Raw genomic sequence first — 17,238 nt, forward strand, 5'->3', positions numbered from 1 at the left:
AGCAGAGCCAGAAGCAGCAGGGGTTTAGGTGCCCTGGCTCGTGTATTGAGGGAGAGTTTGCAGGCGGAAGGCGGTGAGAGAGCCAGGACGGAGTGGGGAAGGGAGCTGAGTGAGGATGTGGCCTCAGCAGAGACTTGCTTCCACCTGAACCCATGAGAGCCCTGGAACATGAATGGTACTGCACACTTGGTCCAACCTTGAAGCAAAGGGGCCTCAGGGGCCCCCCTTAGGGTAAAAATAAATTTCTGTTTTTCCCAGAACATTACTGGTTTTAGCACTGAAAGTCCCACGTACCGGGGAACCCCTCAGTCCTGGGCCGACTGAGCAAGTGGCAAGCCAATTGGTCATTCTCCCTCAACTATCAGTCACTGGAGGATGCTGCCCCACCCAGCCACACCCCCGGGGAGGGCGTTCCTGTTCAGCTGAGAACAGTCCTCTTCAGAAGAGGGTAACTGTGAGCTGTGTACAGCCACGACTCAGAGCAGCTGGCAATGAGTCCACTGACCCAGTGATGGGGATCTGAGTAGGCACCAATAGTGCCCTCTCTGCAACCCCCGATCCACCCACCTGAATCCATCCTTCATGTAGCAGGATGCAGCCTCCTAAAATACAAGTCTAATGATGCACTTCCTCTTGTGTGGACCCATCTGTGTAATCTCCCTGTAGCTTCCCAATGCCTTTGAGATAAAGTCCAAAGGCCTTAATGTAGATTCAAGGACTTCTGGGATCCAGCTCTCATCTATTCTCCTACACCCCCAGGCCTGTGGTCCCCCATGGCCTGCCTTCCACTTGCCTCTAGTATTGCCCTGGGTTGCTAGTGATTCTCTGCACATGCCATGCTAAGCCCTGTCCCCAGGCCCGTGCCCATGCTGTCCCCTTGCCTTGGATTCCCTTCCTCTTCTCCCGTCAACTGGGTAATACTCACACATCGGTATATTAGAATGATTAAGAGTGCAGACTGTGGAGACAGCCAGCCAGGGTTCACATCATCTCTTTACAACTTATGAGTTGTACTGTGACCTTGGGTGTGTCACTTAACCTTGCTCAGCCTCAGTTTCCTGATCCATCAAGTGGAGATTAAAATATAGGGATTTATATCAGGATTAAATAAGTTAGCATGCTGAAGTGTTCAGAAGAGTGACTGACACACAGTAAATGCTTAGTTAATGTTAGCTATTATTTTCACTATTAGTTTGTTTCAAGATTCAGGTCAAGCATCACCTCCTCCAGAAAGCCTTCTCTGATTTCTCCTCTCCTCAGATCAGGTTAGCAGGTACTCCTTTATCCACTTCAACAGAATTACCCACTTGGGCATCTGCCTCCCCGACAAGGCCATAAGCTGTTCCAGGGATAGGAGCTATGGCTTTTATTCTCACCTTCCTAGTACCTAGCACAAGGCTGGGCAATGGTCACACTTGGTAAATGATTTTTAACTGAAGGAATGAAAAATCAAACAGACTCTTCCTATTCAGTGCTGTCTGGGTATCTGCAGGAGATTGCTAAGCAGAAAAATAGTAGGTAGCAGGACCTGTCTAAGCAAAGGCTTAGAAGTGTGATCTGACCTTGGAATAGTCAGAAAACCACTGTTGGGACTGGAGTGTATGTCTGTGAGGGGTGAAGGAATGTGAAAAGGGAGGAGAACCGCTCAGAGTTCTAGGCCCCACTCTGTCTCCATCAATCAGAGAAGCTCTGCTTTTGTTTGTTTCGTATCTTATCTAATCATTCTAAGTAAGAATCTAATTAATAAAGAAATCGACTAAGTTATATACATTTTGAAAGTCACACAGACTATCATAGTCAAGGCTGGAACACGACAGAACATCAGACCTCAATCACTGAAAGCCTGAGATTCCACTGGAAATAATTTGGACTTGGTCGTTAAGGCCAACATTTCTTTAAATCCGTTCTACTCGATACACCTCCTATGAAACACTTGTCAAAGACCATCCCCTAGGCAAACAAAAGGAGGTCTCCTAGGGTGCTCTGTGGCCCCCTAGGCATTCAGAGTGTGTTTGAGCACACTCAAGACTCTGAGAAGTCCTGTAATAAAGCCATCAGTTTCATTGTAACAATCCCATGTTTCCCAAATGTAACTGATCACAGAATGGCTCTATGCAGTAACACCTATTAACACTGTGAGGGCCCTGTCCCTGCTGGAGGTTCCTCGGTGCAGCAGCTGTGGCTCCATGTGTTGCCAGGCTGGGTATGTGAGGGCAGCAGCTGGAAGAACAGAGGCCTGTTCTTTCCTCAGAAAGGCTACCATGAGATCCGGGAGCTCCGCCTCTTCCACTTCACCAGCTGGCCTGACCACGGCGTTCCCTGCTACGCCACTGGCCTTCTGGGCTTCGTCCGCCAGGTCAAGTTCCTCAACCCCCCAGAAGCAGGGCCCATAGTGGTCCACTGCAGGTAAGTCAAAGGTCCCTCACCTTGGGAGGCCGAGGCGGGCGGATCATGAGGTCAGGAGTTCGAGACCAGCCTGGCCAACATGGTGAAACTCCGTCTCTACTAAAGATGCAAAAAATTAGCTGGGTGTGGTGGCACACACCTGTAATCCCAGCTACTTGGGAGGCTGAGGCAGGAGAATTGCTTGAACCCAGGAGGGGAGGTTGCAGTGAGCCAAGATCGCGCCACTGCACTCTAGCCTGGGTGACAGAGTGAGACTCAGTCTCAAAAAAAAAAAAAAAAATTTCCTCCAACTACCCTAGAGTGCCTCTGCACCTCAGCTTTCTTGGGAGGGACATGCTATCTTTTCTAGTGGCTTTACTCTTAGAGACTCCTCTTCCTGTGTCCCCCATGCCCCATGCTTTCTGATGAGACTTGGTCACAAGGTCAACTAACAAGAGGAAGAGCAGTAGTGGCCATTGTTGTTGTTGTTGTCTGAAAACAGTGAGGTCACCAGGGAGGCAGGCTGAACACTGGCAGCGTCTGCTGGGTCTGTCATGTGCACTTTACCCACATTATTTAATTTACTTCTCATCCAGTCTTGAGAGGTGGGCATTATTATCATTCCCATTTTACATATACAAAAACTCAAGTGCTGAGAAGGTAAACACAGAGTGGGAATATTTCACCTGCTTTTCTCCAGACACTCGCCCTCAGCTCCTTGACATGGCAGCAGGGTGCCTTGGTGGAAGCATGCTTCTTTTCATTTCTATTATTTTCAAAATCAGTTGCCAGCCTGCAGGGTCCCTCATAGAGAGAAATGGACAGCACCAGGTTTTACCTTATTATGGAGAAGAGAGATTTTCAGCTCTGACCTAGAAAGTCACATTGAGAATGAGTGGCACGTCTTCGAATCCTCCCAAGTGGAGATGAAGTATCATGTCAGAGGTGTCCAGAATTGGAGGAGGAAGGCCTTCCTGACCCAAAGCCCAGCCAGCTGGCATCCCCCTCCTTCCCATTGCCTCTCTCTTCCACTATGACCTTGGGCCAGCCCATCTTTTCAGACCTTGGATGCTTGAGTTACCACATCCCTTCCCTGGCAGTTTGTGTCAGTCAGGAGACCACGGAAGACTCTATAAGCTGTAGATGTCTCAGAGCCAGCCCCATCCTCATACAGCATCCATTTATCTTCCCAGCAATAGTAGCTACACAACACCATTTCACAGATAAGGCAAGTGAGGATGAGGAGGTAATTCTGGACTCTCTAAGTGTTTTGCATGTATTCTCTGCTTTATATCTCACAGCAGTCGAAGGGCAATAGATCATTAATCCCCCCATCTCTATATCCCAAAGAGCACCCAGATCAAGAGTTAGGGAGAAAGAAAGACAATGGCAAATGTTTATCAGGCCCTCTGCGCATGATGGCTCTAAGGCCTTACGTATCTCCATAGCAAGTCATCTTAATGCATGTGAGCAGAGTGGTACCCACTCCTGGGTCTGTTCTGAAAATTATTAACAAATGGGTTGGCTAAGTGTACTAAGTGCCTAAGAGAGAATGCCTGACATGTAGTGAGCACTCTAATGTATCATTATTCTCTGCCTCTTAATGTCTTCTCCCCCTCCCCAGATTATTAATCCTTCAGGAAAGGAACAATGTTTTCATATTCCCACTCCTAATCCCAGCATCTACTGCATCTTACATTTTCAATAAATATTTGTTGAATATAATAGCCATTATGAGAGTCTACTAAGACTTTTATTGAGAAATTATTATGTATCCAGGCACAAAGCAATGTGTATGCATTATGCATTTTAATTGTAATTCCATGCAATTTATACATATTAGGCTATTAATGCTGTGAGGTAGATCTATTAATTATTAACATCATTTTATAGATGAGTATTGAAACCCAGAGAGGTTAAGTCATTTGCCCAAGGTCACGCAGCTAGTAAGTAATAGAGCCAGGATTTAATCCTAGGGGTCTCTTCAAAGACCCTGTGTTTGATTACTATGTGATCATGAAATAAACACAGCTCTGTCTTCACAAGGACCTGCAGGGAGGTATGCTAAATGCATCAGAAGTCTGAAGCTAACGGACACTAGGCAACTTGGTCACCACTGATAGTTCCAAAATTCAGAATCAAACTGGGCTGGTTCTTTATACTAAAGCATGCTGAATATGAACATTGAAGAAAAAACACATGAGGGACCCCCTATACTCCCTCCCAGACACAGAGGCCACGTCTCTTGAGTCACCGCATCTGGATTTTGGGGAGTAGGTTCTGAAGCAAACTTAAACCATGAAATTTTCTCATGAATGAAGACTCTGCTTCCGATGGGTGTACTTTCCAAATTGTTGTAGGTAGTGGTCTGCGCTGGCCTGTGCTCCTTGGATTTATAATCAGCCAATATTGCTTTTTTGTTTTGTTCCATCTCTCTTCCTCTTCGTGTTTCTTTTGACATCCACATTGTTAGACAAAGACGCTTGTTTCCATGAGAAATGCAAGATGTGAAAACGTAGTGGAAGGGGGCCTCCTTGACAGGCTGCCCGGCCTTCCCATCCAAAACTGCACGTGTGTGAGGCACATGTCTTATGTACCTCTTGGTCGGCACTGATGTTTCAGAGCCCAGCACTCATCTAGAAAGGGCTGGCCAAGGCCCATAGAGTCTCGTTGAGTTCCTCTGCTATTTTGTACTTGGTCTAAGGTTCTCCTAAAGAAGCCACTAGTGACCAGAAATCAAGTATGTATTTGGAAACTTGATCCCTGACAAGGGTCTCCGGACGGTCAGCTGCTCCAGTTTCATGACGCTCTTGCTTCATGATCCTGGGAAAACAGCCGCAGGTGGAGCCAGATGCTGGCCTTTGAACATTGTGCTCCACCAACCACTCTCCATCTTGGGCGCAGCTCAGAGAACTCCAGTTTCTGTCCTATCATTCACCTCCCCTCTGTTCTCTCTCCTCTCCTCCTCTGCTTCCATCCATCAACCCATTTGCTGAAGAAGAAAAAAGAGGAGAAAAGGGTAGAAAATAGGAAAGACATGTCTATGAGACATCTCCAGCATTCCAGGAACCATGCTAGGTGTTTTATGCTATATAGATGTATTATTTTATCCATCAGACAAGGAAACGGCATGTATATGTGTGGTTTGCGCATGCATTACAAACTATGCATATTAAGAAAGGAAATGTGGGAACACATAATCTGGAGCCAGACTGCTGGGGTAAAAGTTCCAGCTCTACCACTAGCCAGCTGTGTGACCTCGGTCAGGCAAGGTAAGCCCTCTATGCCTGTTTTCTCACCTGTGAAATGGGATGAGAAACTTCTTAACCTCACAGGGAAATCTATAGGTAACATTTATAAAGCACGTAGAACAATGGCATTTTGTAAGCCCTGAATAAACCTTTGCTAAATGACTACATTAAAATAAGTCAGTCCTGATAAAATAGCCCTCGGAGACCAGCACTACTCTCTCATTTTACAAAGGAGACTGCTGGGGCTTAGTCTAAGTTTAGATGCTTACTCAAGATCCCCCAGGAACGCTGGGATTCAGACAGTTCTGTCTGACTTCTGCTGTATATGGCCTCTCAGCAGGACCCTTGGGGATAGGGCTGAATGCTAGGGGCCTCCCCAGGGCAGGTCCCCCTGCAAAGATTCTTAACAAAGATCCATACCTCTCTTCCAGTGCCGGGGCTGGGCGGACTGGCTGCTTCATTGCCATTGACACCATGCTTGACATGGCCGAGAATGAAGGGGTGGTAGACATCTTCAACTGCGTGCGTGAGCTCCGGGCCCAGAGGGTCAACCTGGTACAGACAGAGGTGAGTCCTAAGGGACCAAGACCGTTGGCCACCTGTAGCCCTGACCAAGGAGAAACATGATAGAACTGAGAGACCCATAGGTAGGGGCATCCTATGGAAAGGGACCTATGGTAGGGGCAACCTATGGAAAGGGTGTGAGAGAAGCGGGAGGGAGTAGACTCATGGCTTACTATGGAGAGACTACTGTGGAAGCTAGGGTGCCCCAGCCAACCCTGGAGGCCTACAGTGCAGGGAGTTCCACCAATGAAGAATGGTGGCGAGTTCTCCATCTGAGGCCATCCAAGCAGGGACAGAATGACAAATTTCGGGGATTATTCGAATAGCATTCTCGCCTTGGGTGAAGTGATAGAGAAGGAAAGAGAAGGGCTGGCATTTATTCAGTGACCACTACGTGCCAAGCGATGGTTCAGTCACTGCAGGGAATGGTTTAATCAACAAAGTAACTGAGTACTTAGGCTGGGTGCTGGGGATTTCAAGAGACGTAATACACAGCCCCTGCCCTCAAGGGAGAAGCAGACCTTCAGCACTTCTCTGTGCAGTTACCTAAGAGTACTGAAAGGAATTAATCTTTATTGTTGTGTACCTACTGTGAGCCAGGCAGCATACATTCTTTCTAGTCACGGTAGTGTTTCTACTCCTCCAAAATAGCTGTGGTGTAGCTCCTAGTATTATCTCCAATTTATCAATGAAGAAGAAACTAAGAAATTGTGTCCCTAAGACCTCACATACCAGACTGTGGGAGAACTTGGGTCCATGTGACCCCAAAGGCCTCTGCTTTTTTGCCAGAACCACACTCTCACTAAGCAGCCTTTTCTGCCTATCCCACTCTGTGCCTTGGCTTATCATTCCCGTAATGAGCCCATCTTCTGTTCTAGTGAAGGCTCTGGGTGCTTGGGCAGTCAGAGCTGGGACAGATAAGGAACTGTGTACATCATCAATCCTGCAAAGGGAAGTGACCCATGGCTTTGGTACAGCCAGCCCCTCTGACTCTGCAGTGAATACCACCACTGATTGGTTTACACACATAGGCTCTGAGCTAACTCACACAGGCCAGTCTTCAGGCTTCTAGCACTAAAGCCAAGAGGGCTGCTTTATCTATTCCCAGGTTCATGCATGCAGAAGGCAGTCTTGCCGGTTGTAGTCAGACATATGAGGAGATAGACATATTCAAATGCAGATGCATCACGTTGCATCTGGAAAAGCACACTGTATAGAGAAATTGACCAAGTTCTGCAGAAAAGGTCACTCAACAAACATTTATGTAGGGCCTAGAAGTGACACCAACTTCTGCCTGGTGGATTAACAGATGGCCTTCCAGAAAGAATGAAACATTAAAGGTATGGAAAAGAGGGAGTGGAGTTTCAGGAGGAGAGAACAGCAGGTACAAATAATTGAGATAGGAGAAGACATGACACATGTTTTAGGAGCAGATTGTGAGACAAAGATTTGCGGGCAAATAATTTGCTTGGAAGGTAATCCCAAGACACACTGGCTGGTGAATGGGAAAGTGAGGCAGAGCAGGGAAGGAAACAAACAAAGGCTACTTTAACAAGCTGTTCAACACTGTAGACAACTGGAACCCAATTCTGCTGGGAACTCTGAGACACATGCGTGTCCAAGTGATTCCACCTAAAGGCAGAAGGAACTTAGATGTCTGTCCTCAACTCTCTATCTTTCTCTGCTTGAGGGTTACTTTCCACACAGCCCAAGTATCCTCTCTGCCTTCAGCAGAGAATCACACGTGTTTACAGCAAGCAGCCTTCCTTAGGTAAAGGTGAAAGCTGAGGGGACATGGGCTGGACATAAAGAGCACCTGCTACAGCATGTCTAGAAGTTTCTCATTTTATCAGTGACTATGCTATTACATCTTCTGTAAGAAACAAGACCCACCATAGTTCAGGTGATCATTAGGAAACGTGGAAAGTTGGTCCTTCGGGTTACAGTATAAAAAGTAAGGATTCTACAATATATTGACAAGTGTCTATCCTTCATAGCCACAATACTAAATGTGGACCACAAATTCCCAGGGCACTGTTCTTACCTGGCACCCCATTCCCTCTCTTCTGACTTTGCAGGAGCAATATGTGTTTGTGCACGACGCCATCCTGGAAGCGTGCCTCTGTGGCAACACTGCCATCCCTGTGTGTGAGTTCCGTTCTCTCTACTACAATATCAGCAGGCTGGACCCCCAGACGAACTCCAGCCAAATCAAAGATGAATTTCAGGTATGAGCAAATCCCAGGCTCGGTGACCATCTTAGTCAGTTTGGGTTGTTATAACAAATTTCCGTAGATTCGGTGGTTTAAATGACAAACATTTATTTATTACATTTCTGGAGGCTGAGAAGTCCAATATCAAGCTTCCAGTAAATCCAGTGTCTGGGGAGGGCTCACTTCCTGTCTTTCAGATAGCCATCTTCTCACTGCATATTCACATGGTGGAAAGCAGAAGCAGCAAGCTCTCATGTTTCTTCTTTTTTTATTTTTTATAGAGATAAGATCTCACTGCGTTGCCCAGGATGGTCTTCAAATCCTGGGTTCAAGCAATCCTCCCACCCTGGTCTCCCAAATTATTGGGATTACAGGCGTGAGCCACCACACCCAGCCCTGCATGTTTCTTCTTATAAGAGCAGTAATCCCATGTTCATGAGGGTTCTATGTTCATGACCTAAACATCTTTCGAAGTCCCAACCTCCTAATACCATCACATTGGGGGCTAAGATTACGACATGGATTTTTGGGAGGGATGAAAACATTTAGTTCGTAATAGTAACCCAACCAACTTCAGTGGCTCTGTGCACATTTGTGGGGTTTTCTTTTGGACAACTGATATGTCTATGCACTTTCAGTGTCTGCTCCTCTAGGAAGCTGCAGAATCTATTCCAGAACACCAAATGCACAGCCATGAGCAACGACGCACTCAGGGATTGCTGGTGCTTGTCTTTAGCTGTGAATATGTTTTTTAACTGAAGTCTTATTCAGTTCTAGTCCAAGTTGTGAATGGAGACAAATTTATACAAACAGGTGTGAATTTCATGCTCCTTCATCCATGGAGGGACTCAGGTCCTCTCAGTATTTTTTCAGTAGACTATTACTGCTAAAAGTGTGGTCTGCAGTCTGACCAACATGGTGAAACCCTGTCTCTTACTAAAAATACAAAACAAATTAGCCAGGCATGGTGGCATGCTCCTATAATCCCAGGTACTCAGGAGGCTGAGGCAGGAGACTTGCTTGAACCTGGGAGGCAGAGGTTGCAGTGAGCCGAGATCGTGCCACTGCACTACAGCCTGGGCAACAGAGTGAGACTCCATCTTATAAAAAAAAAAAAAGAAAATAGCATTAGGAGCTATACCTAATGTAAATGATGAGTTAATGGGAGCAGCACACCAACATGGCACATGTATACATATGTAACAAACCTGCACATTGTGCACATGTACCCTAGAAATTAAAGTATAATAAAAAATAAATAAGATCCTCACCTGGAAGCCCGTATGGTCAGCGCTGTGGCAACATTGATTGGTCTAAGAAGCCTGGACATGAATCACTAAGTAAGGTAAAGCCGGAGTCCAGCCCTTTATCGCAAGACCAGTGTCAGGATTACACCTGGGCAATAGGAGCTGAGAACAAGGTATGAGAAAGCAAGGAAGCTCCAGGTCTTGCTTCAAGTCAGTGGGCAAATGCCAGGCCCATTGTTCCACGGGCAGATATCCCAGGCAGGCCAATACCTTAGCAATCCCTAAAACAAATAACCATTATTGATTTGAATTAGAGACAGAGGGCTGAATGACGGAAGGATGGAGGGTACAGAACTCTAGTCATTGCATGTAACATCTAGTCCATTGGATAGAGCAGTTCAGCTCTGGCCTCAAACCAGAACCCAAACACAGCAATTTCCCAGACATATTAGGGTTTGCCCTTCGGGGGTCTCTCATCTATCCTGAGCAGTTCATCTAGGCCTCCTTCCATACTCAGACAGCTTTCTCTCTGAGAAGAGTGCTGGTAAATCATTTCCCCCATTCCATGACAATGCAAGTGATGTTTAGCCCTCAGTAGGGATTTCCTACCCCCCGCCCCTCTGTACACCCTCCTGGCTGGCCCACCCTTTAATGCAGCACTGGCTGAGCTGAACCACTTAGTTCCTCTGGTTGGCAGGTACCACGAGACTGTGTCTGGGCCTCTGTGTGCATGCGCTGCTTCTGCAGCCTTAGCGTTTTGAAGGTGTCACACAGCTCACGCACCCTGTAGCAGTGAGCAGGAGAGGACAGAACATCACCATGGAAGAGAAATGGGTCCTGGGAAAGGGACAGTGGGGCTGCACTTGGAGGGTGCAAATAGGCAAGTTAGGCTGAGTTGGAACATCACTGTCTCTTTTGCTCGGGGCAGCCGTATGATCAAGGCCTATCTATTCACCTTTGTGCCCCACAGACCCTCAACATTGTGACACCCCGTGTGAGGCCCGAGGACTGCAGCATTGGGCTCCTGCCCCGGAACCATGATAAGAATCGAAGCATGGACGTGCTGCCTCTGGACCGCTGCCTGCCCTTCCTCATCTCGGTGGACGGAGAATCCAGCAATTACATCAACGCGGCACTGATGGATGTAAGCTGAGCCTGGGCAGAAAGCTCCTAGCTGACATTCTAGAGCAAATACTCTTCCTGAGGTGGAGGTGGCTGGACCTCAGGGCCCTGACCCCACCAGCCAGCCTCCCTGCTTCGGATCTACTGGTCCTAAGGACCTTTGTTCCCCTGAAGGCTCTGGTCCAAACCTAGACACAAGCTGGGCTCTTGGCTCCTTTTCTCATATAAAGAGCCTAGAAAGAACAGACCAGAAGTGTAAGGTGACTCCCATGACTCCATGGCAAGGCTACAGGCCTGCCTAGCAACCCCTTCCATTCCCCACACAGCTGACTCTCAACCTGAAGTTTAGTAAAACAAGTGTTCTCTATGCTGGGCCTTGGAACACAAGACAGTGCAGACACAGGTTCTGCCCTCTGGCAATTCCCACGAAGGTTCCCAGATAACTCCTGTGCAGAGACAAAAATGAGGATAGCACACAGTAGGGGCTCAGTAAATGGTTATTGGGAAAGTAGTGGGAAGCAGTAAAATAAGCATGGGGTGGAAGCAGGCCGTGTTCCTGGCTGTCCTTTGAGGGGCAGTGCCCCCTGCTTTCTTGTCATCAGGTCCAGGAAGGGGCTGCACCCTGCCCGGCTCTGGGATTAGGGTCATGTTCCCGGCCCAGTGAGCCTAGGCTTCTCCCCTGTGTTTTTCGGATACGTCTGAATATCACTTCCCCTCCAAGGTGTACAGGTGTTTGCAGCAGGAAGGAACTATGGACCATCTACTCCCAGCCATGTACTTTTCAGCAGAGAAAACGGAGGCCAGAGAGAGAAAGAGACTTGCTCAATTTCACCCAGGGAGCTAGTGGCACAGCCCACACATAGAGCTCCGTAACACCCTGGAACTTATTTCTTGAGCCTCCCCGCAATTTGCTGGATCTAATAAGATGCAAACATCTCACCTCTTGAGGCTCAAAACCAAGAATACCATTGCCCGATTATCATGGGCTCTTCCAGCTTCCCCTCCCCAGCCCATCTGAGTTCACATCCATCTACCTGTGGCCCTCCTATCTCACCCAGGATAGACAGAAACATGGGATGCTCTCACCTGAGGTCAAGGCCAACAACTTCTCTGACCTCTAATCCTCCAAGTTTCTCCCCAAGGGCCTGGATGTTAGAGGCAGGAAGGTCAATGCCTGTCGCAGCTCTCTAGTGGCCTGCCCTGGCGTCTGCCCACAGGGTGCCCATATCCTCTGTAAGAATCAGGGAGTCTTGGCTTGGTCATATCAAGTAGCTAGAGGTGGAGAGAAGACCTTTGGCATTAGCGTAGAGCCTTCTAAAGTCAATGAGTATTACATGTATGTGCATGTAAGTGTGTGAGAGTGTGGTGAGAAATGGGGTCTAGGGGTGCACCCATACTTCCAAGTTCCTCCTAGCTTTGCCTCCCACTTCTCCCAACACCCCCTCCCTGCCTTCCTCATCCAGGCAAAGATCAAACAAGCTCCTGGCCTCTACTTAATAGGTTAGATACTGCCTGGAGTCAAACGCCTTCTGCCAAGCTCTGAGGCTGACTGTATTCTCTTTGTCCACAGGCCATTTCTCTTGTGAGCCATCACTGGGGCCTTTGCCTTTCTTATATTTAAAAAAAAAAAAAAAAAAGTCCTTATCTGTATTCCAGCTCAGTCGGTGCATTATCTGGTAACCATAGCAGCTTTGCTCCTAGCAGAAAAATATGAAGTCCTCTGGGTTAATTTTTAATGTTTCCCCTGGTAAAGGATGATGTTATCCATGAAATGGATTGCCAGCTGATCCCTGAAACCCGGCAGGAGCACGGATCTCGAACATATTTTCAGATAAGGCTTTGTCAGGCATGCTGGCCTAATAGAGCATTTATCACAGAGACAGGGAAAAAGAAAACTAACATTCACTGAGTGCTGGGCACCGTGTCGGGCCCTGGACTCGCACTGTCCCATTTTGCATGTGGGTGTTCTCATCCCCATTTTCTGATGAGGTCCTCAGGGTCAGAGTATTTTCATCACTTGTTCAAGGTCAACTAGCTCAGAAATGGGAGCCAAGGATTGGAGCTCCAAGTCTGTTAACTCTCAAAGCCTCAATGTTTTCCCATGTCTGGAAATGGCTCAAAGACGATGCCGTCTACAGCTAGAGAGTTTGGCTTTTGGAAAATAAATTATTTGCCTCTGTCCACCCAGACCCCTCTTCTGAAAATTCTACTGGCCAGGAGACCACCCTCGGAAGAACCCTCGCCCCCCGACAATGCATGCACGACATCCATGTTTGCAAGGCTTTGTCCTGCTTTTTCCAGGGTCTTTGCCTTCTTTCCTCTCACTTGTAACTCCACTGAAAACAGCTGTGACTCCCACAGAAACCATCTCTTGAGAAAACATATCGCGCGCATGAGCCACTGATTAAATGGAGAATCTCCCCAGTCTTTTCAAACACATGACTTCAGGGTGGGGGGAAAACAGGGCCCTGGTTGAAGCTGCCAGACCCCCCAGGCCATTTTCTCTGGGCCTCTGTTTCCCTATCTGCAACATGGGACTGAATTTATTGTCTTATTCACTGGAGTGGCACTGTCTAGCATGTGCCAGCAATAATACCAGTGCCAAGGACGTAAAACAAAGTCAGGGGTGTTTCTGCCCTGCCAGTAGGCTTACATTCCCGCTCTTGTTTGCTGGCCTCTTCACACGCAAATCTCAATCTGTGTGACATCATTCCTTTGGATTTATGATTTCCATTTTCCAGGTGAAGAACATGAGCTTTGGAATCATCTAATAACTTGCCAGTACTTAGCACCCAATCTGCCAAAAAAAAAAAAAAAAAAAACACACACACACAGCACTCTACAAATGAGGTCTGAATGAATGAATGGATGAATAAATGGGTGAATGGATGGACAGATGGATGACTCATAACTTACAAGTGGTAAAGCTGTACTTGAACCCCAGGTCGACCTGACTTAATACATGTGTACTTTCCACTGCCCCACTGACTCACAGGACACAGTGCCCACCTTGCCAGGCCAGCTCAGCCCCTCATTCCAGCCTGGAGGCAGAAGGGAGCCTGCCCCTTTGGGAGAATCTCTGCCTCAAGCCGGCCCAAAACCTCCCCCAGCATCATGGGCACAGAGATACGGCCAATCCCTTATATCCCAAGAGGTGTCTTGACCAGCAGAGCAACAAATCTGCATCTGAAATCTTTCATTTCATATTGTAATTATGATTATTTGCTGAGCTTCAAGGCATAAATAATTTATTTGGATAATCCCATCCCAGTGACACTTTCCTAATGAAATGTCTTAGTTTGGAGGAGAATGTGTTCATTATGAGAAGGTCCCCTTTGCCGCCAGGGCATGGAGAGATAAAAGAACAGGCAGGTGCTTTGTATCATCTATTTGGCAGGCTCGGGAGCCTCTGGCCTCAGTCCGGGCCTCATCATCATCAGAATATCGCTGATGGATGTGTAATTTACAAAGCCTGTGTCATTCCTTTGTCAGAGCCACAAGCAACCTGCTGCCTTCGTGGTCACCCAGCACCCTCTACCCAACACCGTGGCAGACTTCTGGAGGCTGGTGTTTGATTACAACTGCTCCTCTGTGGTGATGCTGAATGAGATGGACACTGCCCAGGTAGGAGGAGGCCGAGCCAAGCCCTAGGTGGGTCAGGGGGGCCATACTCTAAACCTGGAGGGAGAGCCCTTAACAGCCAGTGCCTGCCACATCTGCCCCAGCTAGCTGTCCTGTAATAAGCTCTGTCTGGCCATGAGCATCAGGCAAAAGCCATTCTGCTGCTTACAGAGGGTCCTGTTGCCCCCCAGACCTCCAGCAAAGACTCCCCTTGCCTATGGGCTTTGTCCAGCTCCCCGCCCGGGACCAGACTCTGTTGCTCCATCTCACAAGCATTGATTATTGTCTTGCTCCAAAGCACACAGATCTTGCAGAGCCAGGAGGCTGCCTCCCCCAGCACTGAGCACCTGCAGCCCTGAATAATACCCAGATGCCCGGCCACACTCACCTCCCTTCCCCTTCTGCAATGCAGCCTGTGCAGACAGAGCCTAGGACTTGAACCGTGGACACTTTACCCACTGACCACCTCACCAAGCCCCAGTTCCTCACAATTGACCTTCGTGTCCTGGCAGGCTTCCTGCCTTAGCCCCTCTGGTCTGATAGCTCCTAGTATCACATGCCTATAGCATATCCCCATATTCAGGACACAGGACATGTATCTTGGGACAGTTTCTGGATTTCTTCAAGGCAGTGAATGCACCTCTATGCCAGGGCAGCCATTCTGGGGTGGAAGAGGTGAGAATGGTCCTTCAGATTTTTAAAAATCTATCCTTTCACTGCCTTGAATAAAACTTAAAGTAACATCGCATTCCTGTGTGAGCACTGGCCTTGTGCAGGCCTTGGATGGGAATTTTAAAAATTTTTAAACAGACCCGAGCTATAGTTTCAGCCCTGCAAAAGCTCACGGTCTTGCTCCAGAGACAGATGAGCAAATTGTCCCAACCTCGTGTGGCTGTGTTATAATAGAGGTCAGCAGCGAAGTGCTGTGTTGGCCAGGAGCAGGGAGCAATTAATTCTGCCCAGAGGGTTAGGGAAGACTTCAAAAAGAAGATGACTTTGGCCTTGAAGAAGGCATAGGAGCTTTAGGTATATGGAGGCTGAACTCACTGGGAAAAGGCATTTCAGGCAGAGGGAACAGCACAGGCAAAGGTGAGGCAGGGGAAGAATATACGTAGACTTATTTGCAGAACAGTTTATGTTCCAGTGTGGCTGGGGCTTAGGGGAATATCAGGAGGAGACAAATGTAGTGAGGCTGAAAAATGTAGCAGAGCCCAGCTTGCAGAGAGCTCCCTGTGCCAGGCTAAGGAGCTTGGATCTTGGTTGGCAGCATAGCAAGCATCAGACTTTTCCTTTGTTAAGCAACAGAATCCTTTCTATGAATAAAAGCTTTCATGCAAGCCCAATGTATGAAACAGCAATGACCAAGAGCTGCTCATGGTGAAGCAATAGGCAGAGGCTGGGGTTCCACCCACACTGCTCTCTCATTTTCTCCTGGTGCCCCTGGTCCTTTATGGGACCGCTGGAGTTTGGAGTAGCACAGTTAGAAATACTTTCTGTGCAGGAAGGTGAAACACTGGAGAGTCAACAGTGGTATAACACAGCCAGGGTTCCTGTTAGAAAGCTGGGTCTAGAGGCTGGGCATGGTGGCTTATGCCTGTAATCCCAGCACTATGGGAGGCCAAGGCAGGAGGCCTGCTTGAGGCCAGGAGTTCATGCCCAGCCTGGGCAACACCATGAGACCCTGTCTCTACAAAAAAAAAAAAAAAAATTAGCCAGGCATGGTGCTGTGTGTCTACAGTCCCAGTTACTCAGGAGGCTGAGGCAGGAGGATTGCTTGGGCACTGCAAGGCTAAAGTGAGCTATGATCCCGCCACTGCATTCCAGCCTGGGTGACAGTGCAAGAACCCATCTCCCTTTTTTTTTTTTTCAAGACTGACTCTTACTCTGTCATCCTGACTGGAGTGCAGTGGTGCAATCTTGGCTCACTGCAACCTCTGCCTCCCAGGTTTGAGCGATTCTCATGCCTCAGCCTCCCATGTAGCTGGGATTATAGGCATGTGCCAACATGCCTGGCAAATTTTTGTATTTTTAGTAGAGACGGAGTTTCACCATATTGGCCAGGCTGGTCTCGAACTCTTGATCACAAGTGTTCCACCTACCTCGGCCTCCCAAAGTGCTGGGATTACACGCGTGAGCCACCGCATCTGGCTGACCCCATCTCTTAAAAAATAAATTTAAAAAACGCAAAAAAAAAGGTAAGAATAAAAAGAAAGCCAGGTCTGGGGATCAGTGCAGGTAACAAGCTGGAGGAAAGACATGCAAACCAGGAGACCGGGGAGGAGAATGTTGCAAATATGCAGAAAATAAAGGTAGTTATCTGAACTGCAGAAGTGGCCAGGAGGTGAGAGGATTGGAATTGATCATGAAAACATTTCCAGACTTAAGTCCACAAGGTTTAGGGAGAGGGTGCAGGTGGGAGGTGAATGAGAAGGAAAGTTGCAGAAAATGGCAGGATGTTGAGTCTGGGCAATTAGGCATCCGGAGATACAACTGGTGAAAATATGAAAGGCAGGAAGGTGGGGGAAGGCAGCGAGAAGAGCAGATGAGCAGGGGATGAAATTGAGTGCACCTTGGGATGTGCCTGTGAGAGATGTTCCGGAGAGAGTCCATTGATTCACATTGATTCAGGCAACCCATATTTGTTGGGCATCTGCTATTTGCTGGAAGCTATTCTAGGTGCTTGGAATGCATCACTGAGCAACACAGACAAAGAGAGGCATAAAAAAAAATTCTCATCTCTCATGCAACTTCTATTCTAAAGGGGGAGACAGATAATAAGCAACACACACTCTCTAATGTACTCAATTATAAGTTAGAAGGTGACACGAGTGTTTG

General features: G+C 47.7%; 1 protein-coding gene across 2 annotated transcripts in view; it reads left to right on the top strand.

Annotated features, from left to right (window-relative positions):
- The window catches only part of PTPRT (protein tyrosine phosphatase, receptor type T), a 1,113,081-nt gene that overhangs the window by 1,080,645 nt on the left and 15,198 nt on the right, over positions 1 to 17,238 (top strand). For both annotated transcript variants that reach the window (XM_025399269.1, XM_025399270.1), the window contains 5 exons: positions 2,252 to 2,406; positions 6,068 to 6,203; positions 8,279 to 8,428; positions 10,631 to 10,804; positions 14,275 to 14,406. In XM_025399269.1, the coding sequence (XP_025255054.1) occupies positions 2,252 to 2,406; positions 6,068 to 6,203; positions 8,279 to 8,428; positions 10,631 to 10,804; positions 14,275 to 14,406 (747 nt within the window). The remainder of the gene's footprint in view (positions 1 to 2,251; positions 2,407 to 6,067; positions 6,204 to 8,278; positions 8,429 to 10,630; positions 10,805 to 14,274; positions 14,407 to 17,238) is intronic.

Source organism: Theropithecus gelada, chromosome 10 (assembly GCF_003255815.1).
Source record: "Theropithecus gelada isolate Dixy chromosome 10, Tgel_1.0, whole genome shotgun sequence".
Taxonomy (NCBI): Eukaryota; Metazoa; Chordata; class Mammalia; order Primates; family Cercopithecidae; genus Theropithecus; species Theropithecus gelada.